This window comes from Bombina bombina, chromosome 4 (genome assembly GCF_027579735.1).
Source record: "Bombina bombina isolate aBomBom1 chromosome 4, aBomBom1.pri, whole genome shotgun sequence".
Classification (NCBI taxonomy): Eukaryota; Metazoa; Chordata; class Amphibia; order Anura; family Bombinatoridae; genus Bombina; species Bombina bombina.
Genome location: NC_069502.1, coordinates 510,507,394 through 510,532,865, shown reverse-complemented (window position 1 = coordinate 510,532,865; position 25,472 = coordinate 510,507,394). Strand labels below are relative to the sequence as shown.

Genomic DNA, 25,472 nt, shown 5'->3' with positions numbered 1-25,472 from the left:
CAAAAAAAAAGGCGTGGGAAATCACAAAGACTTCCAACTTTCCAACTCCCTCACAATTAATATTGTTTTACACACACACACACACACACACACACTGTATTTATATTTATATTATCTATACACTTTGGTTAATGAAAGCAAATTAAAACCAATGAAGGATTGAATGGTTGCCTTTGGGCCTGAGACTCCTCCTCTGTCACTGAGTCTCACCCACTTAAGGTGCAATAGTCCTATTTCTGCTGAGGGGAGCTAAATAACCCTAGAGTAAGCCACACAGAAATGTAAGCACCATCTGTTCCATACAGTGCAGGGTGATCATACAGCAGGACCACTGACAGGCTTGCATTTAGTGTATTGTAGGAACTGTTACTGTCCATTACTAGAGGATCTCACTATCCCTCTAAACAGACTGTGCTCCAGCTCCTCCCACCAGCAGCACCAGTGTTTACTGAAGCATTCTGTTCTCTTTCCATGGGGAACTTAGTTTCACCTGTAAAAATAGTGCAGGAACTCAGTTCCCATGCATTCCCACTGGACTTGACCCCTGGATATACTACACTATGGGGCTGAATTATCAAGCTCCGAATGGAGCTTGATGCCCCTTGTTTCCGGTGAGCCTTCAGGCTCCCCAGAAACAGACATTATGAAGCAGCGGTCTAAAGACCGCTGCTCCATAACTTGTCTGCCTGCTCTGAGGCAGCGGACAGAAATCAACCCAATTGAATATGATCCAGTTGATTGACACCCCTGCTAGCGGCCGATTGGTCGTGAATCTGCAGGGGGCGGTATTGTACAAGCAGTTTTGGTGAATTGCTTGTGCAGTGATAAATGCCGACAACGTACACTGTTTGCATTTATCGATGTGCAGCAGACATGATATGCTACATCGTATCATGTCCGCTCGCACTGATAAATATGCCCCAATATATTTGTTTGCATGAATAGATTTAAATAGATTGAATCCATATTCCCAGCCTTGCTTTTTTAATATTAGGAGAAGCGGAAATGTATTCTTCCCTTCTTATAAAAGATCTACATATATTTTTCTTACAAATTTTTTAAATTTTTCTTGTTTTTTCAGGATATTCATGTTTTTGGGCTTTTATATTTTTTCAAAAAGCACGTCTTTAATTTTTTGATTGTTTTTATTAATTCTTTTATGTGTCTTGAATAATATGTTTGTGGAGAAAACTACATATTGATGGAAAATAATTGTTTTGGAATAATAAATATTTTGTAAATAACACAATTTAATAGTGTTAATTTGTTCTGACAGGTGGTCTAGCTTTTTAAGCTCCTCTTAGATATTGTTCCTTTTCTGTCAATAATTGTTTGCATATATGTTATATTGGTGAAAACTCAACAACATAACCAAGACGGTATTATCATTGGCTAGAGAATCCTGATCCCAAAGACAAAGCAACAAAGGAGTGTGGCTAATTTCAGAGCAGGTGGGCCATGTATTTTACATGACCCTGACCTGAAGCACCTGAGAGGGAAAAACCCTGTTTATATTATAGCCAGTTGGAGGGGATTCAGTCTGCACACCCACTCTACCAGTTATTGTATTAATAGAGACCTTGGGGTCAATTTATTAATGTGTGAACGGACATGATACAATATAGCGTATCATGTCTGCTGCACATCGATAAATGCTGATGGAGCTTGATAAATTGACCCCCCTTCAATCTATGCAAAAAACAAATTCATAAAAAATGACAACAACAAAAAAATGAGTAAAAGAAAGACTGGGAGCTGTGATGCAGTTGAACAAGCAGATGGAATTCCATAATGACAGATGAAGGTAGTTCCAGCCATTTTGGCACCTTTTTGGTGTAGAAACTAGACAAAAGAGACATTGGGGGATATTTATCAAAGGTATGTCGGACCTAATCCAGCAGTGCGGATAAGGTCCGACATACCTCGCTGAATGCGGAGAGCAATACGCTCTTCGTATTCAGCATTGCAGACTCGCGGCCAATTGGCCAACAGCAATTGGGTTAAATTCCAGCTATCTCTGTCCGCCTGCTCAGAGCAGGTGGACAGCGTTATGGAGCAGAAACACGGGCCAGAAACACGGGCCCTCAAGCTCCACCCGGAGCTTGATAAATGGGCCTTATTGAATACTAGATACATTTTTTAAGCGTAGTACTGAGGTTGTTCCAAGCTTCCCTCTAGTCATGTTGAAATCTATCACAACATTCCAGTGCTGACGTGATTGCACATGTGCAGCTATTCTCCTTCAGATACCTGCAGTGTAATCTAAGTTCCAAAATGGCAGCACCCTTAATCAGAGGGAAATGCATGAAATATATTTAAGGCTTAGTGTCCCTTTAGCAATACAGGATATTAATTTTGCAGCTTTTCCTATTCATGATAGTTTTTTAAAAACATTTCTCACACTGTAAAATGTGTTTTGTAAAAAGGTGCCATTTCTACCATTGAAACTAATAAGCCCCAAACCTGTATCTTACTGTATCAACCTTGTTTATGCAATCTTCCTCTTCTGACTGAGTTTATGCAATCTCACACTACTAACAGCGTTAATTTAATCTCACTGCACTAACAATGTATATATACAATCTCACTGTACCAAATACATGTATGCAAACTCATTGTACTGTTCAATAAACCTGTTTTGTACAAATGAGATTGCATAAACATGGTCGGTACAGTGAGATTGCACAAACAATGTTTTATGCAAGATAATAATATCCCATACTGTTAATACTGAGTAACAAACAGCAAACCTCTTTCCTTTCGGAGCACACTTCTTCTCAGTGTCATAGGAAGTGCTGTTGTTTCAGAATGAAACAATCTAGAATCAATGGCTCACCACAAGCCCTTTCTAGAGCATCAGATGTAAACACAGTGCTCAAGCAAAGGCCAGGGGTAAGAGAGCAATGCGACTAAATTTAGTAGCTGGACTCTTTCAAGAACTTTAATCAGCTCCTTTGTAGAAGTTTAGTCTCGCTATCCAGACAAATATAAACTTGCATAAGATACTTAAATGCATGTCTTCTGATTGCAGAGAAATTCAGGGTAAAGGTAATCTAAGTCAGACCATTTGGGTCAAGGCCTCACAGGGAAAAGCACCACAAAATCATTAAACAAATGCAAAGCCCACAAACAAATAAGTCATAAACCAAGTCAGTCCAAACAAAGGGTTAAAAAGAAGCGTAATCAGGAGAAGCAAAAGTCAAACCAATATATCCAACTAGTTATTGTCAGAGTAGGAGGAATTAGCTTAATACACAAGAAACTACATTCTGAAAACAGAGAGCTTATAAAGGCTACTACAATTAGGGCCTAATTGATCTTATAGGCCTCCTTAATGGTACAATACGCTATACTATAGCAGGAAAATAAATCACACTCCTATCCAAGTGACATCCGGTTTCTAAGCCAGAAATGCTCGAAATACATTTTTATTTTTTATTTTTTTCACAATACTTAGAAAATATGTATAATGAACATTTAAAAAAAATATAATTTGTAAGTAGAAAGGTTGATTCAATATTGTACAACATTAATGATGTAAACACTTGTGTTGTAAGGGATATTTATACTGAATGGCCATTTTATTAGGGATTTGCATTTGTATAAAGTGTAACTTGTAGATTTTTTGCAACCACAGTTTACTTAGTTCTAGAAAGGTGTACTCAAGTGATACAAAGCTTGAGTGAGAAAACTTCCCTTTCAACTTATAGTACAAGTGCACTGATACTTGTGATATACTTTTGGAAGCACTTTCACATAAGTGCAATCTATGCTAGAAATCTTGTGCACAATACATAGTCAGAGCCTTAAATTAAAAAAAAAAATGGAATGCTAATACCGGAAAACTCTACACACAGTCTATCCGTCCCTTGCTTATATACTAGAAAAACAAAGGGAAAATGACTTTGAGCTAGTACTGTATATATAAATTATTGGTTCTTGTACAGTGAAAGGGAACACACTTCTATAGAGATTGTGGCACATCTGAATAAAGAAGTTATTGGATGGAGCATTCTGCCCTTTATCTTAAAAGTTCATTGAGAAAGAAGAGGATAGCAGTTTCTTACTTTCTTGATAAAAAATTGGAGTCTTAAAGAAGCCTATGTTGTAGCCACATCCATGTCCCAAAATCTTAATGAGTCTGATTATATTGAGACATTAACAAATAAAAATCTATATAGAACAGCAAAAGGCAACCAAGCATCTGCAGCTGACAATACTGTGCCAAAAAGTGTGCTCCCCAGCAAAAGAGACCATGGTATAGGCAAAAGAATGGTAAGCTGCCACAAGGGGAAAGTTCATCCTAAATATTGGTATAACCTGCATTTGATCTTGGGGAAGTTGAATTTATAGATACATATTGAGCCGGTTATATAAAGAACACAGTCTAGTAGGTTTGCATATTGATCTTAAAATGGGTAACTCAGCTAGACTAGTGACAAACAAAAATCAGTGACCCATAATTTCACTAAAACAGAGTACATCTTCACAGTAGAAACAATTAAGTAAATTCAATGGCTCAATCTGCTCTTAGAGAATAGGACTGCCATACACAATCCAACTAATTGAAGACAACCACAGTTGAATAAAGCCTGTGCAGACAGAAAAAGTAAATGCACCCACAAAGCACATTTACTTAAAGGGACAGTCAATTAAAAAAAAAAACTTTCATGTTTCAAATAGGGCATGTAATTTTAAACAACTTTCCAATTTACTTTTATCACCAATGTTGCTTTGTTTTCTTGGTATTCTTAGTTGAAAGCTAAACCTAGGAGGTTCATATGCTAATTTCTTAGACCTTGAAGGCCGCCTCTAATCTAAATGCATTTTCACCACTAGACGGCATTAGTTCACGTGTTTCATAACATAGATAACATTGATCTCATGAACGTGAATTTACCATGGAGACAGCTCTGATTGGCTAAAATGCAAGTCTGTCAAAAGAACTGAAACAATGGGGCAGTCTGCTGAGGCTTAGATACAAGGTAATTACAGAGGTAAAACGTGTATAATTATAACGGTGTTGGTTATGCAAAACTGGGGAATTGGTAATTAAGGGATTATCTATCTTTTAAAACAACAAAAATTCTGGTGTTGACTGTCCCTTTAAGATGTCATAAGGTGTCACAGAGATGTCCACATGCAGTGACAAAGCCTTTACGTAACAACATTTTTGAGAAACAATTCTTGAAGATATACTAATTTAGTTCAGATTAGGCACCATCAAGAAATAAACACTAGTGTTTATTCTAAATTCATGCAGGAGGTATTATTTTTTGGTGCTATATTCACTCTCTCTCTCTTTATTCAGCTCTATGAAATGTGTATACAAAAAAAACTAATCTAATGATGTTTGGATGGGTGATTCTTGGTAAATTAGCAGGCAGAACATGTGATATGCTTTTAAAGGAATTGAAGCTCTAGAATTTAGAAGCACAGAAAATGCATATAAAATACAGCAGTTGTTTTCAGAGACAATATTGATGTATATGAGGCTTGGTAGTAAGAAAGTGGGACAGAATGGTATCAGGGTGCAGTATATTTATGTAACTGGATGGTATATTTTAAAGATAAAAAATAAAATATAAACATTTTGTAACTTTATTTAAAATGTATTTTGCATTGCATTTTGTGTTTCCTTGTCTGTTCTGGTATTGTTTTGGAAGATTACGTGCTTTCTGTTTGTTGAATAAATCACAAAAGATATCAATAAATACATTGTAAAGACATTTTCTTTACGGCCCATCTTTGCTCTTTGAATAAAGACACAAGACACACTTGTGCTTCCATTTTGGTAAAAGTACAAAAATCAGTTTTAATGTTCTACCTGTGCCTAAAAGTTTTAAATGTGCTTTAGGTCTCTATTTTTAAACAATGAACATAAGTGGTTTAAACTACTGTAAAGGACTTGTTATATTATAAAGACTTTTACAGTAGAGATGTTTGTGCTGATTAGCTATGGTGGTTATTGTCATATATTGTGAGAACGCATTTAAAAATCAGGATATTTACTGTTGGAATAGTGTGCAAAATTTTTTGTATTTCATGAACAATGGTTACATATACTGAAGTTTTACCAAACATTAAAACAAGTTTGTATATTTGAATAAATCGAAGCTAAAACAAAGATTCTTTTCACTACAGATAATAAATAAATAATGAGCATGAAGGTTTTCAGGACGTACTTTGTTATAGATTTGATACCAAAACTTAAAATCCCTTTATATAAGTACATGAAAAATGGCCGTGTTTGTCATTATTGTTTGTTGGAGAAGACATTGGAATTATTTAATTGACTACAACTGTGTCTTAAATTTAATGGCACATGTTGTAATCACATATATGTGCACCTGTGGAGTAAAACACTGGCAGCAGAAAAAGAAGAGGTCTAAATATAATTACCATACTTGGATGTTGTAGAAATTATCTATATTAAATTGCAAGGAACAAGTTCAGCTTATCCATAATGAAGGAAAACTGCAGTATTTTACCTTTTCACCTTTTTCCCCGTTGATTCCATTCTGTCCTTCGTGGCCCTAGTGAGACAAATACACAGCATATTTAGCATAATTGCCTTTTATAACTCAAAGAAATCATGCAGCGTTTTCAATTGACTTTCACAATGCATACCTTGTAAAGACTTTATGGGTTAATCAATTAAGAACAATTATGCTAATTTGATATGAGACTGGTGTGAATAGCTTTGAATTTTCATGTTTTGCTATTTCTATACAGAAATATTAGTTTGTTAAGTTAATGCTTATATTTGACATATAACATGCTGCCCTTCATATTTTTATTTGAAAGTTTGTCATTTTGTGCGCCAGGTAATTTTAGGGCAATTACTAGCCTTGAACCAGTACCAGATGGGTATCTAATGAACAATCCAGACTTTGCTGGCTCTCACAAGTAGAAGTGTCATAAGGCAATTTAATTATGGGCACTGGCTATATTCAGGAGGACTGAAATACTTTCATAGCCATAATTTTGGGCAGATTAATGGTGCATATGTTTAAAATATTTCATTAAATCATTTTCATGGGAGTACATTTGGATACACCTCATAAGGAAATCTTTCTACTACTACTATGGTAATGACATTAAACAAACTCTAAACTGTACTGCAAATGCTTAAAAAGATTAGTGTAATGTTTTAGTATGTTAATTTATTACCATTGGAATTAGCCTTGTACAAAACATTCGGTTGGCTTTTGGTTTCGGTATGAAAGCTAAATAAAATGTTCACACTGCAGTAAGGTTAGTGAAAAAGAAAACAGTTACCAGCTATTAAAAAAACAACAATATATTATAGTAGTTTCAATTAATTAATTAATGATTATATGATGATTTAAAAAAGTCCTACTTATAAATTATTTTTGTTCTCTAAAATGTTATGAACTTTTCATTAGAAAGATTGTTCTATCATTCTTCAGCTGTTTTACTCCTTGCATATTAATATAAATTTAACAACATTTTATGTATGCCACTTGTATTTCTGATATTGACATCTGGCATATCAATAGATTGTAAACTCTTCAGAACAGGTTTCTCTTCCACCTGTATTAATTAGCTTTGTTCAGTATATTCAATGTTACTATTTCATTTTTTTTCTCCAGGAATCAATATTATTGTATTCTACCCACGTATCCTGAGCTACAGAACTTCACTTTAAAAATAAATAAATTAATTCATTGAAAATAATAATAATATCTGTGATTTAAAAATATATTTTAAACACTATTGAATATTATATAGACTCCACCCCAGTCTTTAAAATAAACCATTTTTTGTTGTTCTTACTGGCAGCATGTCATCCATCTATTTAGTAATTACTCACATTTTCTAGAAAATCTGTTTACACAGGCTTTTCACAGACCATACCAAAAGGAAATAAACAACCACATGAAAATAAGAGCATCATAAAATAATTATACATTGCTGTATGCTAATGGCCTGTATATTAGCTATGTAGTTAGAATTAAAGAGCGAGTGATGGGACTTTCTAATTGAAAAGTTTTGTTGTGATGACTTGTTCAATTGATACACATTCAATTCTGATTTCTCATACTACCTACTACATACATAGACATATACATCCAGCATAAACTACTACATCATACAAATTACTCAGAACTAATATATTATTTTATATTGTATAGACTTTGTTTCATTTCAGATTATTTTATTTTGTAGAATGTATTTGAGAGAGGGATGAGACGGGGACTTACAGAAGATAGAATGAGTGGGGAAAGAAGTTCTACAAGAGAGATAAGAGTAGTGAAGAGATCAGCTGACAGAAGAATAAGAGAGGAGGAACCTGTTGAGAGGGGACTACAAGAGAAGAGGGAGTCTAAAGGAAAGGAAATTAAAAAGACGAAAGGATGTGAAAAATGTTCTAAGCAGGGGTGAGAAAGAAAAATAAAATGATTACACAGAAACATTTGTTACTCTAAGAAAAAAAAAATGAAATAAGATAGTTCTTTTTAGGGTTGAACAGCCATGCACAGATGAAGATGTGAGACAGAACAGAAGCTCCAAAGAAAATGTAATATATGAAACATTTTTTTTTTACTTTTGGAAAGCAGCTGTAATAAGGATTGGTATCCTAAAAATGGCAGCAAAGAAAATGGGTGGGGTGCCCATATTGATGTCTCTATTAATAATTGGAGGAAATGCAATAAAATTCAGTGTTCAAGAAAGCCATATGTGTACTTTCTAGGGGTGTAGACATGAAGGGTAAATCAAGCTTTTTAAAGTGAGAAGAGAATATTCTATTTTTCAAGTACTCTATTGCCTCCTTTTTAAATTTTCCTTTCAAGGGTGCAAATTAGAAATGATAACTCTTCAAACTTACTGTTGACAAACCCCCATTGCAGATAATATACTCCATATATCCCATGGAAGGAGTGCATTGTGTTGATTGCCAAAAAATATAGCTGCAGGTCATTAAAGCAAGATGAGTGTCACAATCCTTAAAGGACCATTAATTAAAATAGAACTGCATAATCCAAAAATGCACAATAAAAGGTAATGCAACAGTACTTACTCTGAATTTCAAATTATTAGTAGATTTTCCGTGATCATTTTTAAAGATGGTTTTCATATACGTATATTCTGTGAACTAGAATTAAATCTATTTCTATTGGCTGATTTTAAGTTGGATTTGAAAATCAGCCAATAGGAATGCAAGGGCACCTTTATATAAAGGGGAACCTCACATTTACTTCAGTGTGCGGCAGTGACCGCACAAAGACAGATCGGGTGGAAAGAAGAAGCATCGGATAGAAGTTGGAAGAAGGAAGAAGACTGGCCCATCAAAGCACCGTCTTGTATGAAGAAAGAAGAGGAGCACCGATGGAGGTGATCACCTATGAGTCGGATTAAAGTTTGGTGTGTACCAATTTCGGGGTTTTATTTATAGGAGTTTTTTGGGTGTTTTTTTTAATTGCAGTGGGCTATGTGTTGGTTTAGGGGTTAATAGAGTAGCGGGGTAGTTTGTGATGTGGCGGGCCGCAAATTAGTGTTTAATAGTGTAACGAGGTAGTTTGCAATGTGAGGTGTGGCGGTTAACAGTTTAGTGCAGCTTTTTCCTCCAGCTAAACTCTTTAAGCAAATGTTCAAGTCACAGAAAAAGTTTGAGTGTAAAATTCTAGTAGCGGGGTAGTTTGTGTTGTGGAAATATGGTGGTTTAGGGGTTAATAGTGTAGAGAGGTAATTTGCTACGTGAAGGTGTGGCGGTTTATGGGTTACTAGTGTAGATCGGTAGCTTGTGATGTGGGGGGCGGTAAATTAGTGGTTAATAGTGTAACAAGGTAGTTGGCAATGTGATGTGTGGCGGTTTATAGTTTAGTGCAGCTTTTTCCTCCAGCTTAAAGGGACACTAAACCCAAACATTTTCTTTCATGATTCAAGTAGAGAATACAATTTTAAACAACATTCCAATTTACTTCTATTATATAATTTGCTTCATTTTTTAGATATCCTTTGTTGAAGAAATAGCAATTCACATGAGTGAGCCAATCAGACGAGGCATCTATGTGCAGCAACCAATCAGCAGCTCCTGAGCATATCTAGATATGCTTTTCAAGAAAGTATATCAAGAGAGTAAAGCAAATTAGATAATAGAAGTTTATTAGAAAGTTGTTTAAAATGGCATGCTCTTTCTAAATCATTTAAGAAAAAAATTGGGTTTCATGTCCCTTTAACTCTTTAATCAAATGTTCAAGTCACAAAAAAGTTTGAGTGTAAAATTCTATTGCGTTAGAGCGATCACAACTTGTAATACAAGCATACTTTGCTGCTCAATGCCACCCCAAAAAGCCTACCTAAGTATGCTTTTCAACAAAGTGCACCAAGGCAACAAAGAAAATGAGAAAGTATAAGTAAATTGGAAAGTTGTTTAAAATTGAATGCTTTAATGGAGTCATGAAAGTTTAATTTTGACTTTACTGTTCCTTTAACTAGCAATTTACTAAGGGAAATACCATAAGCAGAAATTACTTTACATCTTCTAATGAAAATATACCTGTAAACATCAAAATATACCTGTAAACATCAAATACAGGCAAATCCCCCCCCCCCCCTGTAAGGTAACTGAAGCTTATGTGGGAATGATGTTTGAATGTATGTACATATGCACTATGGGGCCAATTTATCAAGGCCCGAATGGGTTCAAATACATCTGTTTCCGTGCAAGCCTTCAGGCTTGCCAGAAACAGAAGTTAAGAAGCAGCGGTCCTAAGACCGCTGCTCCGCCCGATTGCATATGATCGCGTTGATTGACACCCCCTGCTAGCGGCCGATTGGCTGCAAATCTACAGGGGTTGGCATTGCACAAGCAGTTCACAAGAAATGCTTGTGCAATGATAAATGCCGACACCGTATGCTGTCTGCATTTATCGATGTCTGGCAGACATGATCGCTACAGTGATAAATCAGCCCAAATGTATCTTTCCAATATTCTGCACATAAAGTTGTGCATGAACATAGGTACATCATATAACATGAGTGTCTTGTGTGTGTATGATAGATAAATTAAGTATATATACACAACAGAACAAAAAAACCCAGAGCATTTATATTGCTAAGCGATTATTTAACATATGCAATCAAGATGTAAATATGCATGAAAAGGTGTTTACAAAACAAAGGCTGCACATGATATTAATGTATATAAAAATATGTTGTATGAAAAAATATAATAATAAAAAAGTTTTATATTTTATGAAAAAACATAAAAAGTTTAATAACTATCTCTCTCTTCAAAGAGGGGGATAAGAAATAGCACAGTAGTTGTGTGTAAATAATTTTACTTTGAAACTCATACGGCTAGATCATGAGTTTTGTCGGTAAGGCTGTGCGGCGCTAATGCTCCTTTTTTTCTTACCGCTCCCTTTAAACAATGCTGGTATTACGAGTTTTCTGCAAGTCGGCGTTAGCCTCAGAAAAGTGAGCATTGAGCAAAATTTAGCTCCACATCTCACCTCGATACCAGCGTTGCTTAAGTGAGCGGTAAGCTGGCTAAACGTGCTTGTGCACGATTTCCCCATAGGAAACAATGGGGCTGAGCTGGCTGAAAAAAAACCCTAACACCTGCAAAAAAGCAGCGTTCAGCTCCTAACGCAGTCCCATTGTTTCCTATGGGGAAAGAAAATTTACGTCTGCACCTACCACCCTAACATGAACCCCGAGTCTAAACACCCCTAATCTTACACTTATTAACCCCTAATCTGCCGTCCCCGCTATCGCTGACACCTACATTATAATTATTAACCCCTAATCTGCCACTCCGGACACCGCCGCCATCTACATTATACTTATAAACCCCTAATCTGCTGCCCCAACATCGCCAACACCTACATTATAGGTATTAACCCCTAATCTGCCCCCCCAATGTCGCCGCAACTATATTAAATTTATTAACCCCTAATCTGCCACTGCAAACGTAGCCGCCACTATAATAAAGTTATTAACCCCTAAAGGCCCTTTTAAGGGCTAGTTGTAATTTAGTATAGGGTAGGTAATTTTTTTTATTTTGGGGGGCTTTTTTTATTTTATTAGGGGGATTAGATTAAGTGTAATTAGTTTAAAATTCTTGTAATTCTTTTTTTATTTTCTGTAATTTAGTGGTTTTTTTTTCCGTAATTTAGTTTATTTAATTTAATTGTAATTAATTGTAGGTAGTTTAGGTAATTAGTTTAATGATAGTGTAGTGTTGGGTGTAAATTTAACTTAGGTTAGGATTTATTTTACAGGTAATTTTGTCTTTATTTTAGCTAGGTAGTTATTAAATAGTTAATAACTATTTAATAACTATTGTACCTAGTTAAAATAAATACAAACTTAGCTGTAAAATAAATATAAACCCTAAGCTAGCTACAATGTAACTAGTTATATTGTAGCTATCTTAGGGTTTATATTATCGGTAAGTATTTCATTTTAAATAGGAATAATTTATTTAATTATGTTAAATTTATTTAGTTTAATTTAAATTATATTTAGGTTAGGGGGGGTTAGACTTAGGGTTAGATTTAGGTTTAGGGGTTAATAAATTTATTATAGTAGCGGCGACGTTGGGGTCGGAAGATTAGGGGTTAATAAATGTAGGTAGGTGTCGGCGACGTTGGGGGGGCAGATTAGGGGTTAATAAAATTTAACTAGTGTTTGCGAGGCGGCAGTGCGGCTGTTTAGGGGTTAATACATTTATTAAAGTGGCGGCGATGTCTGGTCAGCAGTTTAGGGGTTAATAATTGTAGGTAGGTGGCGGCGACATTGGGGGCGGCGGATTAGGGGTTAATACATATAATGTAGGTGTCGGCGATGTTAGGGGAAGCAGATTAGGGGTTCATAGGTATAATGTAGGTGGCGGCGATATCCGGTCGGTAGATTATGGGTTAAAAAAAAAATATTTTAGTGTTTGCGATGTGGGGGGGGGGGCTCAGTTTAGGGGTTAATAGGTAGTTTATGGGTGTTAGTGTACTTTTTAGCACTTTAGTTAAGAGCTTTATGTTCCGGCGTTAGCCCATAAAACTTTTAATTACTGACTTTCAAATGCGGTAGGAGTCTCTCCAGGAGAGGCTGTCCGCTCACTTTTTCCAAGACTCGTATTACCAGCGTTAGGCAAATCCCATTAAAAAGATAGGATACGCAAATGACGTAAAAGTGAGCGGTACACTTGTACCTGCCAGACTCGTAATACCAGCGGGCGTTAAAAAGCAGTGTTGGGACCTCTCAACGTTGCTTTTTAAGGCTAACGCAAGACTCGTGATCTAGCCGAAAGTTTGTAAAAAGTGAGCTATTTTTTTTTGTATGATGGAATTTGGTGGACAAACAATGGCATCAAATATACAAAAATGGGCCTATAGTTGTCTAGATTAAAATAATATATAGTTTTGGGGTCAATTTTGAGAATCTGGGCTGTACTGCTATACCAAATAAGAGTTACTCCATTGCACCATTTTAGACGTAACTGCAGATTAAGACCTTAAAATAATAAAAAATAAAAAATTAAAAATATATACATGCTTGGTCTTAGCTGAATCATAGGATGCCAGTAAACACATTTTGAGATTTTTTTTACAGCTAGAAAACTAAAAAATTTGTAGAATTTGATAATTAATATCTTTACTTTTTACCTTTTTTGTGGTAAATTTACAATAATTTCTTAATTCTGTGAATAAATAGCCACTTAAAACTGCCATCCACTGAAAGCTCGTTTATGCCAAAAAATATATATATATATTATAGGTAAATATAAAAAAAAAAACAACAAAGGATATTTCTGTGTGATGGCAAAAATGCTAAAAATTCTCCGGTACTCTGGGAAAGTTTTTTCTGAAATTAATGGTAGTAAAGGGAGCCAGCTGTTGAAGTAGCAGGACCCGACTTGGAAAAACTCCAGGCTCTATTTTACATTTTAGATGCGATTTTCCAAATGTATTTGCAGTTGTTGTATTTCTTAATAGTGTACATACCTTTAGTTATATACAGCAAAGTGACTGCAGCGCTGGTATAATGGGTTTTTACAAATCCGGCGTTAACAGGCAAGAAGTGAGTGTAGAGCCAAATTGAGCTCCACACTGAACTCCAATACCAGCGCTGCTTAAGTCAGCGGTGAGCTGGTTGTACGTGCTTGTGCGCGATTTGCCCATAGACATCAATGGGGAGAGTCGGCTGAGAAAAAGTCTAACACCTGCATTAAAGCAGCGTAAAACTCCGTAATGCAGCCCTATTGATTCCTATGGAGGAAACACATTTTATGTTTACACCTAACACCCTAACATGAACCCCAAGTCTAAACACCCCTAATCTTACACTTATTAACCCCTAATCTGCCACCCCCCGACACCTATATTATACTTATTAACCCCTAATCTTCCGCTCCGGACATCGCTGCCACTATAATAAACATATTAACCACTAAACCGCGCACTCCCACCTCGCAAACATTAGTTAATTATTATTAACCCCTAATCTGCTGTCCCTAACATCGCCGCAATTTACCTACATTTATTAACCCCTAATCTGCCGTCCCCGACATCGCCGACACCTACATTATACTTATTAACCCCTAATCTTCCGCTCCGGACATCGCTGCCACTATAATAAACATATGAACCACTAAATCGCCGCACTCCTGCCTCACAAACATTAGTTAATTATTATTAACCCCTAATCTGCCACCCCCAACGTCGCCGCCACTATATTAAATTTATTAACCCCTAAATCTAAGTCTAACCCTAACCCTAACACACCCTAACTTAAATATAATTTAAATAAATCTAAATAAAACATACTATTATCACCTAAATTATTCCTATTTAAAACTAAATACTTACCTATAAAATAAACCATAACTAGCTACAATATAACTAATAGTTACATTGTATCTAGCTTAGGTTTTATTTTTATTTTACAGGCAAGTTTGTATTTATTTTAACTAGGTAGAATAGTTATTAAATAGTTATTAACTATTTACTAACTACCTAGCTAAAATAAATACAAAAGTACCTGTAAAATAAAACCTAACCTAAGTTACACTAACACCTAACCTAACCCTACAATTAAATAAATTACCTAACACAACCAACCACCCAAATAAAACCCTAACTAAAAAACCTAAGCTCTCCATTGCCCTGAAAAGGGCATTTGGATGGGCATTGCCCTTAAAAGGGCATTTAGCTCTATTGCTGCCCAAAGCCCTAACCTAAACCCCCCCACACAATACACCCATAAAAAATCCTAACACTAACCCCCGGAGAATCACTTACAGGGAGAAGTCTTCATCCAAGCAACAAGATGTCCTCAACGAAGCCAGCAGAAGTGGTCCTCCAGACAGGCAGAAGTGGTCCTCCAGACAGCATCTTCTATCTTCATCCATTCGGCGCGGAGCGTGTCCATCTTCAAGACATCCGGCATGGAGCATCCTCTTCTTCCGATGGACTAATGACGAATGAAGGTTCCTTTAAATGATGTCATCCAAGATGGCGTCCCTTAGATTCCGATTGGCTGATAGAATTCTATCAGCCATTCGGAATTAAGGTGGAAAAAATCCTATTGGCTGATACAATCAGCCAATAGGATTGAGCTTGCATTCCATTGGCTGATTGGAACAGCCAATAGAATGCAAGCTCAATCCTATTGGCTGATTGTATCAGCCAATAGGATTGAACTTCAATCCTATTGGCTGATACAATCAGCCAATATGATTTTTTCAACCTTACTTCCGATTGGCTGATAGAATTCTATCAGCCAATTGGAATCTAAGGGACACCATCTTGGATGACGTCATTTAAAGGAACCTTCATTCGTCATTAGTCCGTCGGAAGAAGAGGATGCTCCGCGTCGGATGTCATGAAGATGGACCTGCTCTGCGCCGGATGGATGAAGATAGAAGATGCCGTCTGGATGAAGACTTCTTCCCATCTGGAGGACCACTTCTGCCCGTCTGGAGGAACACTTCTGCCGGCTTCGTTGAGGACATCTTGCCGCTTGGATGAAGACTTTTCCCGGTAAGTGAATCTTCGGGGGTTAGTATTAGAATTTTTTAAGGGTGTATTGGGTGGGTTTTATTTTTAGCTTAGGGCTTTTGGCAGCAATAGAGCTAAATGCCCTTTTAAGGGCAATGTGCATCCAAATGCCCTTTTCAGGGCAATGGGGAGCTTAGGGCTTTTTAGTTAGGGTTTTATTTGGGGGGTTAGTTGTGTGGGTGGTGGGTTTTACTGTTGGGGGGTTGTGTTTATTTTCTTTTTCAGGTAAAAGAGCTGATTTCTTTGGGGCAATGCCCCGCAAAGGGCCCTTTTAAGGGCTATTGGTAGTTTAGTTTAGGCTAGGGTTTTTTTTTATTTTGGATGGGCTCTTATATTAGGTGTAATTAGTTTAAAGATCTTGTAATTTGTTTTTTATTTTCTGTAATTTAGTGGGTTTTTTGTAATTTAGCTAATTTTATTTAATATATTTAATTGTATTTAATTTAGTTAATTTATTTAATTGTAGGGTTAGGTTAGGTGTTAGTGGAACTTAGGTTAGGTTTTATTTTACAGGTAAATTTGTATTTATTTTAGCTAGGTAGTTATTAAATAGTTAATAACTATTTAATAACCATTCTACCTAGTTAAAATAAATACAAACTTGCCTGTAAAATAAAAATAAAACCTAAGCTAGATTTTATATCTTTAGGGTTTATTTTATAGGTAAGTATTTATTTTTAAATAGGAATAATTTAGGTGATAATAGTAGGTTTTATTTAAATTATTTTTAAGTTAGGGGGGTGTTAGGGTTAGCCTTAGATTTAGGGGTTAATAAATTTAATATAGTGGCGGCGAAGTTGGGGGCAGCAGATTAGGGGTTAATAAATGTAGGTAGGTGGCGGCGATTTTAGGGACAGCAGATTAGGGGTTAATAATATTTATCTAGTGTTTGCGAGGCGGGAGTACGGCGGTTTAGGGGTTAATATGTTTATTCTAGTGGCGGCAATGTCTGGAGTGGCAGATTAGGGGTTTATATTTTTATTTTAGTGTTTGCAATGCGGGAAGGCCTCGGTTTAGGGGTTAATAGGTAGTTTATGGGTGTTAGTGTACTTTGTAACACTTTAGTTAAGAGTTTTATGCTACTGCGTTGTAGTGTAAAACTCATAATTACTGACTTTAAAATGCGGTACGAATCTTGACGGAATAGGGTGTACCGCTCACTTTTTGGCCTCCCAGGGACAAACTCGTAATACAGGCGCTATGGAAGTCCCATAGAAAAAGACTATACGCAAATTGCGTAAGTTGATTTGCGCTAAGGCCAAAAAAGTGTGCGGTGCCCCTAAATCTGCAATACTCGTAATACCAGTGGTAGTGAAAAGCAGCGTTGCAACCTGATAACGCTGCTTTTTCAGTATAACGCAAAACTCGTAATCTAGCCGTATGTTTTAAAATTTTGTACGTCTGTTTTTATATTGCGCTTTTAAGTGACCATTAAAACTTTTACCCTTAGAGTGGTTTTGCGCTCGTTTTCTCTTTTTGTCTTTTACAGTTCTTTTTTGGGAGGCGGATAACAGATTTCCCCTAAACTGAGTGGCATCCACTACTGTTTGGAACTGAAAACTTACATTGGATATTCGATCCCAGACACCTGATCCTAAATAAATCTCTATCCTAGATCTTAGGATTTGTTCTATACTCAGGTGCGATTGTTCCTAGACTCTCAGTAAACAGGATTATTTACTTTTTTGTTATTCATTTACATTTATTATTTGTATTTATTATTATTATCCTTTTCTTCCTTTGGTGAAAGGTTGATTATACCCTCATACCTTTTTTCAACTCGTTGTTACCAATAGAGTTCTAGATCATTATTGAGAAGCGCAGCAGTTTAGTATATTTGTTTGCTGCTTCTTAACTCCTATTTCCAGCGAGCCTGAAGGCTCGCGCGGAAACAGGTGTATACGGCCCCATTTGAGCCGTGATAAATCAGCCCCTTAGTCTCAACTAGAGGCAGTTTTTCCATTGATTGGCTTGCATATATAGTTGCAACAGAGTGCGCATAGGAGGAGGCTGAGGCGGTAAGTCAGTGTTAGTGTGTAACAGGTTTTTAGCTGAAGCTGAGAAAGGAAAAGTTAAAATTGCACAGCAACTTACTAAACTATTATTAATGTGCCACCTCTGATCTGTCAAAAAGGAAAGATAACATGGTATATCACCCTGGGAATGTTGAATAAACAATCTGTATGTGCATGATATGGTGAACATTGACTAAAAAACATGGGAAGAACCTATGTGCCACAGGTACAATTCAATTGGTAGCATTTAAGACTACCAGGACATTAGAGATTTCTTCTAGTGCTCAAAAGCTGCTTTACACACTACATAATCACCCAGAGGTTAATAGAATGCAAATAATTACTGAGTTTACCCTGTTAGCACACAGAAAATATCTCTGTATCTTAGAAAGAAAATGGATTCAGTCTTACCACTGATATGACTCACTGATGATTGAATACATCAAATGTAGGTACCACCCTGTTATGTTAATACAGTGGTGTTATCAGTAAGTTAATAGAGAGAAAGGACAAGTCAGTTAATGCCTTCAACATTTCAAGTAATACTCTTTTACATTTAATGGTCTCTAGGTATTTTGCCTACTACCATCTGCTTATAGTGATTCGGTAGCAGTACGGCCTCAACTCATACTTTCTTGTCTAGCATCTCTCTTGCTGGTATTTCTCACAAACTCTGCCCCATTTACCCATCGTTCTCACATTGACCTAGTCCCTTTCAAAGACAGGGTGCTGTTCCACCACTTCAAAAAGCATAAGGGTGAATTTGAATTAAATAAATGCAAAATGTATCTTCATCCCCTTCTAGCCAAGCATAAACAGATCTTTAGCGTATAAAACAGGGTTTGTCTAAAAAGGGACATGAAACCCAAAACTTTTCTTTCATGATTCCGATAGAGCATACACTTTTAAACAACTTTCCAATTTACTTCTATCATTTAATTTACTTAATTATCTTGGTATCCTTTGTGAAAAAAAGCGTGATGATTGGTGGCTGAACTTGTATGCCCATTTTCATTGGATTACAAATGTGCTCAGCTAGCTCACAGGAGTGCATTGCGACCTCTTCAATAAAAGATACCAAGAAAATGAAGCAAAATTTATAGAATTAAATTGTAAAGTTGTTTAAAAATGTACAATCTTCCTGGAACATGAAAGAAAAACATTTCCCTTTAAGGACTGAAAAATAACCAAGCCATAGGGGCAGTCATTTTTAAACATATATATCTTTGAAAGTTTCTTAAAATAGTGCTGTTATAAACCCCCAGCATCTTTTCCTATAGAATGTCCCTTTTAAAATGGCAAATCTAATCGGGATCAGATGTATTAAAAGGTCCTTCTTAGCAATGTTTTTTTTAAGTCCTTTGATAATAAAACCTAGATGTTTTTGCTGTTGTTGTATAATGGATAAATCAACTAAATAACAAGATTTCTTATTTAAAATACTGCAGCTTTTAGTGAGATTCAGTTTTATTCTTTTTTTTTTTTCAAATACTGTAGTTTAATTATTTTCCAAATGGTAAGTCGATTTAAATAATTTAGAGCAAATCATACAGGAGTTTATGAAGTACAAATGTATTTTAATTTGGTGCCTTTTATTTATTTATTTTTGAAATAATGCAGCTGCTGATTATGGCTTAATGTAGTTGATTGATTGGTACGAAGCACGGGTCATTGTCATCATGGGAGTGTGATGATTTGGAGAGTTGTTAAGTGTGCAAAGCAATTTAAGACCTTGCAACAAAATGAGATAAATCAAATGAGATTCAGCATTTGTAAAGAATAATTGGGGATCTGTCTTTTGAACCTTCAAAAAAGGTTGCTCATGCATGAAAAGAAAAAAAAAAAAAAAAAAACAAGCAATGGCAAAGTGGTTTAATAATGAGCCAACCTAATGTAACTAGATTTTTGAAGGTCTTCAAAAATTGATTTACAGGAGAGACTGTTATGTTGCTTTATAAAAAGTTAAGAAAAATAAGATGAAGGAGTTAGCTAGATTACACTAATTAATGTTTTGATGTTCTAAATTGCTCCATTTGTTAATAAATATTCAAAAAGGACAGGGTAGTGCTATTTGACAGATATATTACAATAGGGCCCTTTAATAAGCACTAATACATAAATAAGCCCAAAAAGGAAACTTCTAGTAAAGTATTTTGGAAACACATTTATATCTTTTCAGATTTAAATGTTGACCATGTTAATGTTATGTTTTTTGAAACAAGTGAATAAATTCCACACAATAAATTGAAATTTTTATCCAAACTCTGGTCAAAATTTGCTGAAGTTTTACTCAAATTTCTATTTTATTGTATGTAAAGGATTCAGCTTTAATTTGAATTACACTTTAAAGGGATATGGAATAAAAAAAATAAATAAATCATGAATTAGACAGAACATACAACATCTTTCCAATTTACTTCTATTATTCAATTTGCTTCCTTCTATCGTTATCCTTTGCTGAATGGTTTATCTAGGTAAGCTCAGGAGGAGCAAAGAACCTAGGTTTTAGATGCTAATTGGTTGCTGCATATAAATACCAATGGTTTCAGTTAGAAATCAGTAGTGCATTGCTGCTCCTTCAACACATGATACCAAATGAATGAAGCAACTGGAAAGTTGTTTAAAATTCTATGTTCTATGGCAGGGAGGCATAGGTACAGGAAACTCAAGAATACTCAGGACTCACTCACCGGCCACCAAATTAATCCTATTAATCCCGCAGCAATACCAGAAACTCTTAACATGCAGACGTTAGTAACTAACATAGCAGAGGCACTTTCTCCTAAATTTGAGACACTTAAATCTGAAATTAAACAAGATATCTCCTCGCTCAGATAGTAACAAGAGTAGTAGACCTAGACCTGTAATTGCAAGATTGCTCAATTATAAAGATAAACATCTACTACTGCAGTACTTTCGTAAAAATCAACCAATCACTATAGAGGATAATAGAATCTTGATCTTCCAAGATTTTTCGGCAGATACAGCCTTAAAGAGAAAAGAGCTGGCCCCGACTTGCTCTAAATTCATTCAACAAGGGTATAGAGCGGCCTTGATTTATCCTGCTAAACTTAAAGTGGTGGTAAAAGGGACAAAACACATAATTGAAGACAGCCAAACTGCAGAAAATCTTTTTAAGACCCTAGACACATAAATACAAGTCATAAATCCAGTTTATCTTTTTTTAACATCTCTGAATACAGGTGTATGGCGAAGGTAGCTTCAGGGCTGGGGATAAGGAATCCCCTCTTCTTTCCCCCCCCCCCTTTTTTTTTTTTTTTCTTTTGTTTGTTTGTTTGGTTCTGTTCTTGTTTTTTGTTTGTTCCCGTTTCTTATTCCGCCAGGTTCTCTCTCTCCCCCCTGCTCTCCTAACCTTCCTTATCTCACTATACGTTTTAGAGAGATATGACACAAAAACTAGAAAATCTTAAAATTGTATCCTGGAACGTAGGGGGAATATCATCCCCCATTAAACAGAAAGCAATCTTGACACATTTGCGGAAAGCCCAGGCTGATATTGGACTTATACAGGAAACGCATTTAAATTTAGAGGAATCACTAAAACTAAAATCATCCTGGGTAAAGGAGGTTTTAGCGGCTCCAAGTTCTGGAAAGAAAAGAGGGGTCGCAATACTTATAGGTAAAAGAGTCCAAGTGGAGATTTTACATTCTGAGGTCGACCCTGGGGGGAGGTATGTTGTAGTTAAACTGAAAGTAGGTCAGGTAAAATATACAATTTGTAATGTCTATGGTCCGAATAAAACTGACCCTGACTTTTGGGATTCATTGCAGGCCAAGCTCCTTCTTAGCAGTGAAGGCCATCTAATCCTGGGGGGGGATTTCAATATGGCTCCACAATGTCCTATAGACAGACTCAGAAGAGACACTAAGCTCTTGAAACAAAAGAAAGATAGCCTTGATTTTAAAATGATTAATAAGATTAAACAGATCCTTGCTTTACGAGATATCTGGAGATCTCAGAATCCTGATACTCAGGACTTCACATGTCTATCCAAGGCTCATAAAACTTTATCTAGGATTGATCTGTTTCTAATCGATGATCGGCTAAGTTCTGCAAAGATAAAAACAGAGATAATGCCAATTTTTTTGTCAGATCATGGGCCTATTTCTTTCAAGCTTAACTTTGTTCAACCGAAATCAAAGACTTCGCGATTCTTTTTTCCCTATTATTTTTTCACTGATCTGAAATTCAAGGAGTGGCTTAGGAATAAATTTAAGGAATATGCTCAATTTAATAATAGCTATGTAGATCGCACAGATATCTTCTGGGAAACTGCTTAAGCAGTCCTCAGAGGGGAAATAACTGTATATTCTGCTATACAGAGCAAGAGAAGGAAGGCAAGAGAGAAGGAAGTTTGTAACTCAGTGATAAATTCTTATAATCTTTATTTACTTGAAAGACTTCCCTTAAACTGGGCAAGATATATTCGTGCCAAAGCTGCAAGAGATACTTTCTATCTAACTCAGGAAACTCACAATGAGCTTAGACTGCAAGCTAAATTGCATAGATTCGGTAATAAGTCTGGTAAAATGTTAGCTAAATTAATTAAGAACGAGAACAAAAAACCTACCATAGACAAAATTCAGCATAATGGGAAACATCTATCTAAGCCTGAAGTAATTTCAAATATATTTCATCAATATTTTCAAGAACTTTACACTGGCAAGGAGTTTGACATAGAGAAAGCAAATGAATTTTGGAGTAAAATCACATTTCCTACGGCCACTTCTGAAGCAATTGACAGACTTAACTCACCCATCACAAGGGAAGAAATTGAAAAAACAATCATTAAACTTTCTCTCAACAAGGTGGCTGGCCCGGATGAATTACCCAATGAGTTCTACAAAATCTTATCATCAGAGATAGTCCCTTATCTGGGCAATTTGTACAATGATATCTTTATAAATAATAAACAGGTCACACCTTCTTTCTCATCTTCATTTACTACATTGATTTTAAAAGAGGGGAAGGACCCTACACGCAAAGAGTCTTATAGACCAATCACACTTTTAAATTCGGGCTACAAAATCCTTTCTTCAATTTTAGCAACTAGGCTTCAGTCTATTCTATCCAAAGTAGTCCACCCCGACCAAGCCGGCTTTCTTAACAATCGCAATTCTTCCGCAAAAATTAGAGAATTACTTGTTACCATGGAATATGTCCAGGGATTGTCTCCACAGGGGGCGGGGAGAGAGGACTTCCCGGACCTGGCCATTTTGTCAATTGACGCAGAAAAGGCCTTTGATTTAGTAATCCATAAGCATATAATTTTCTCCCTAACAAAGTTTGGGATCGAGGGCAATCTCCCTAAGTTTGTGGAGAATCTATATAACCAATCTTCTACACGCCTGATTATTAACAATGACACTTCCTCTCCAATTGCATTGGATAGGGGCACTCGTCAGGGTTGTCCTCTTTCCCCGCTTCTTTTCGATGTAGCCATAGAACCCTTGGCAATTATGATTAGGAGCGCTCTGGAGGGTATTAAAATCCGAAATCATGAAATGAAAATCGGTCTATACGCAGACGATTTACTTGTTTACCTCTCCAATATAGCTCAGAATATTCCAAAGCTCCTGAAAATCACTGATCACTTTGGTGCAATCTCAGGATATAAAGTAAATGCTACAAAATCTGAGTTAGTTTGGCTTAGAAAAAACACTAGAAGTAACTTAGATTTACCCTTCAGAGTGGTAACGGAATCAATGAAATACTTAGGAATCATCATCCCAATTAATTTGAGGGACCTATATAAAGTAAATATAACCCCAATGCTTGCTCATTTAAAAGAAAGGCTTAAGGCCTGGCAAAACTTACCACTTTCAATATTCGGTCGGTCAGCTCTACTCAAAATGGTAATTCTTCCAAAGCTGCTTTACATCCTACAGAATGTCCCAGTAATCCTTTTCGAAAAAGATGTACGGTCAATGAACTCATCAATTAGGCAATTTATTTGGCAGGGGAAAAGATCTAAGATAGCTCTTTCTAAATTGGCAGTGTCAAGAGAGCTGGGAGGCCTAGCACTACCAAATTTAAGATCCTATAATTTATGTTTCCTAGCTCGCATAGTAGCGGACTGGTTCTCTTCCAAGAATTATGTTTTAAACAATGAACTCGAACTTAACATATGTGAACCATACTCACCAGTGGCTTTGGCACATTTGGAACCTAGAGATCTTCCAATAAGCATCAAAGAATTTAAATTTATTTTGAATCCTCTTAAAGCTTGGTTTAAGCTAACCAAATCTTTCTCAATAAGCTGTATAGCATCAAAATATCTTCCTTTGATCAGAAACACGAATTTCCAACCAGGTTTAGACTCTTTGATTTTTAATAGATGGCACAATAATGGTTTGGATAAGGTTATCTACTTAGTTGACCAGGATAGAAAGTGTGTCAGGTCCTTTGAAGAGCTGAGGAGTGAATTTAATTTGTCTAACAAAGACTTTTTTGCGTATCTGCAGATAAGGCATTATGCCGTAGATCTTGTCCATAAAATTGGATGGAGCTGGACTTTGGGCAAACTGGAAAATTGGCTAGTAATAACTAATAATATCTCTATGTCCATTGCTCCCTGTTATTATATGTTGGGCCTTAATAGAGGCACTTCTATTCTGGAGAATCTGGCTCTGACTTGGAATACCTTAATTCCACATAGTTATATTGAACCAAAAACTATCCAAATATCAGTAAATAAAATAATAAAAACGACCCTTTCTTCTATCTGGCGCGATGCACATCTAAAACTTTTGCACAGGGCATACTTCACTCCGGAAAGGGGCCTTAGAGTCCAAAATCAGGAATTTAATAAATGCCCCAAATGTTCTTACTTAGCTGCAGACCTAATTCATATGTTCTGGCATTGCCCTAGACTGAGAAACTTATGGAGCAAACTAGAATACTGGCTTAAGAATAAACTAAAAATTGAATCATTAGATCTGTCTCTGTTCCAGGTCATACTATGTCTAAAATCTGAAGATAGGTGCCAGCCTAATGAGAAATTAGTAAACTTGTCTATTTTGGCTACTAGATACCTGATATGCAAAAAATGGAAATCGAGATCAATACCATACATTTCCGAAATTAGGAATCACTTAAAGAAACAATGTGTTTTAGAACAAAAAAATGCGAATATAGATAATGAACTAGATGTAAGGAAATTCTTTGATAAATGGGCACCGTTCATTAAGATTCTCCCTGAGAGAGAAATTGACTATTTGATCTCTCCATTTAAGAACTCAGAGATGGTTCTGCTGGGTATTTGGTAGGCGGTGAGGGTTAGAGAGAATCAGGATCTTTCTTTCCCCTTTCCCCTTTCCCTTGTCTTCCCCCTCCCCTTCCTTTTTTTTTTTTTTTTTTTTTTTTTCCCCTCTTATAAATAATTAAAAAAATCCCAACAATGAGTAA

General features: G+C 36.0%; 1 protein-coding gene across 4 annotated transcripts in view; it reads right to left on the bottom strand.

Moving 5' to 3' along the window:
- Window positions 1-25,472, bottom strand: part of COL19A1 (collagen type XIX alpha 1 chain) — a 1,696,717-nt gene that overhangs the window by 455,863 nt on the left and 1,215,382 nt on the right. For all 4 annotated transcript variants that reach the window (XM_053710417.1, XM_053710419.1, XM_053710420.1 and 1 more), the window contains exon 20: window positions 6,492-6,536. In XM_053710417.1, the coding sequence (XP_053566392.1) occupies window positions 6,492-6,536 (45 nt within the window). The remainder of the gene's footprint in view (window positions 1-6,491; window positions 6,537-25,472) is intronic.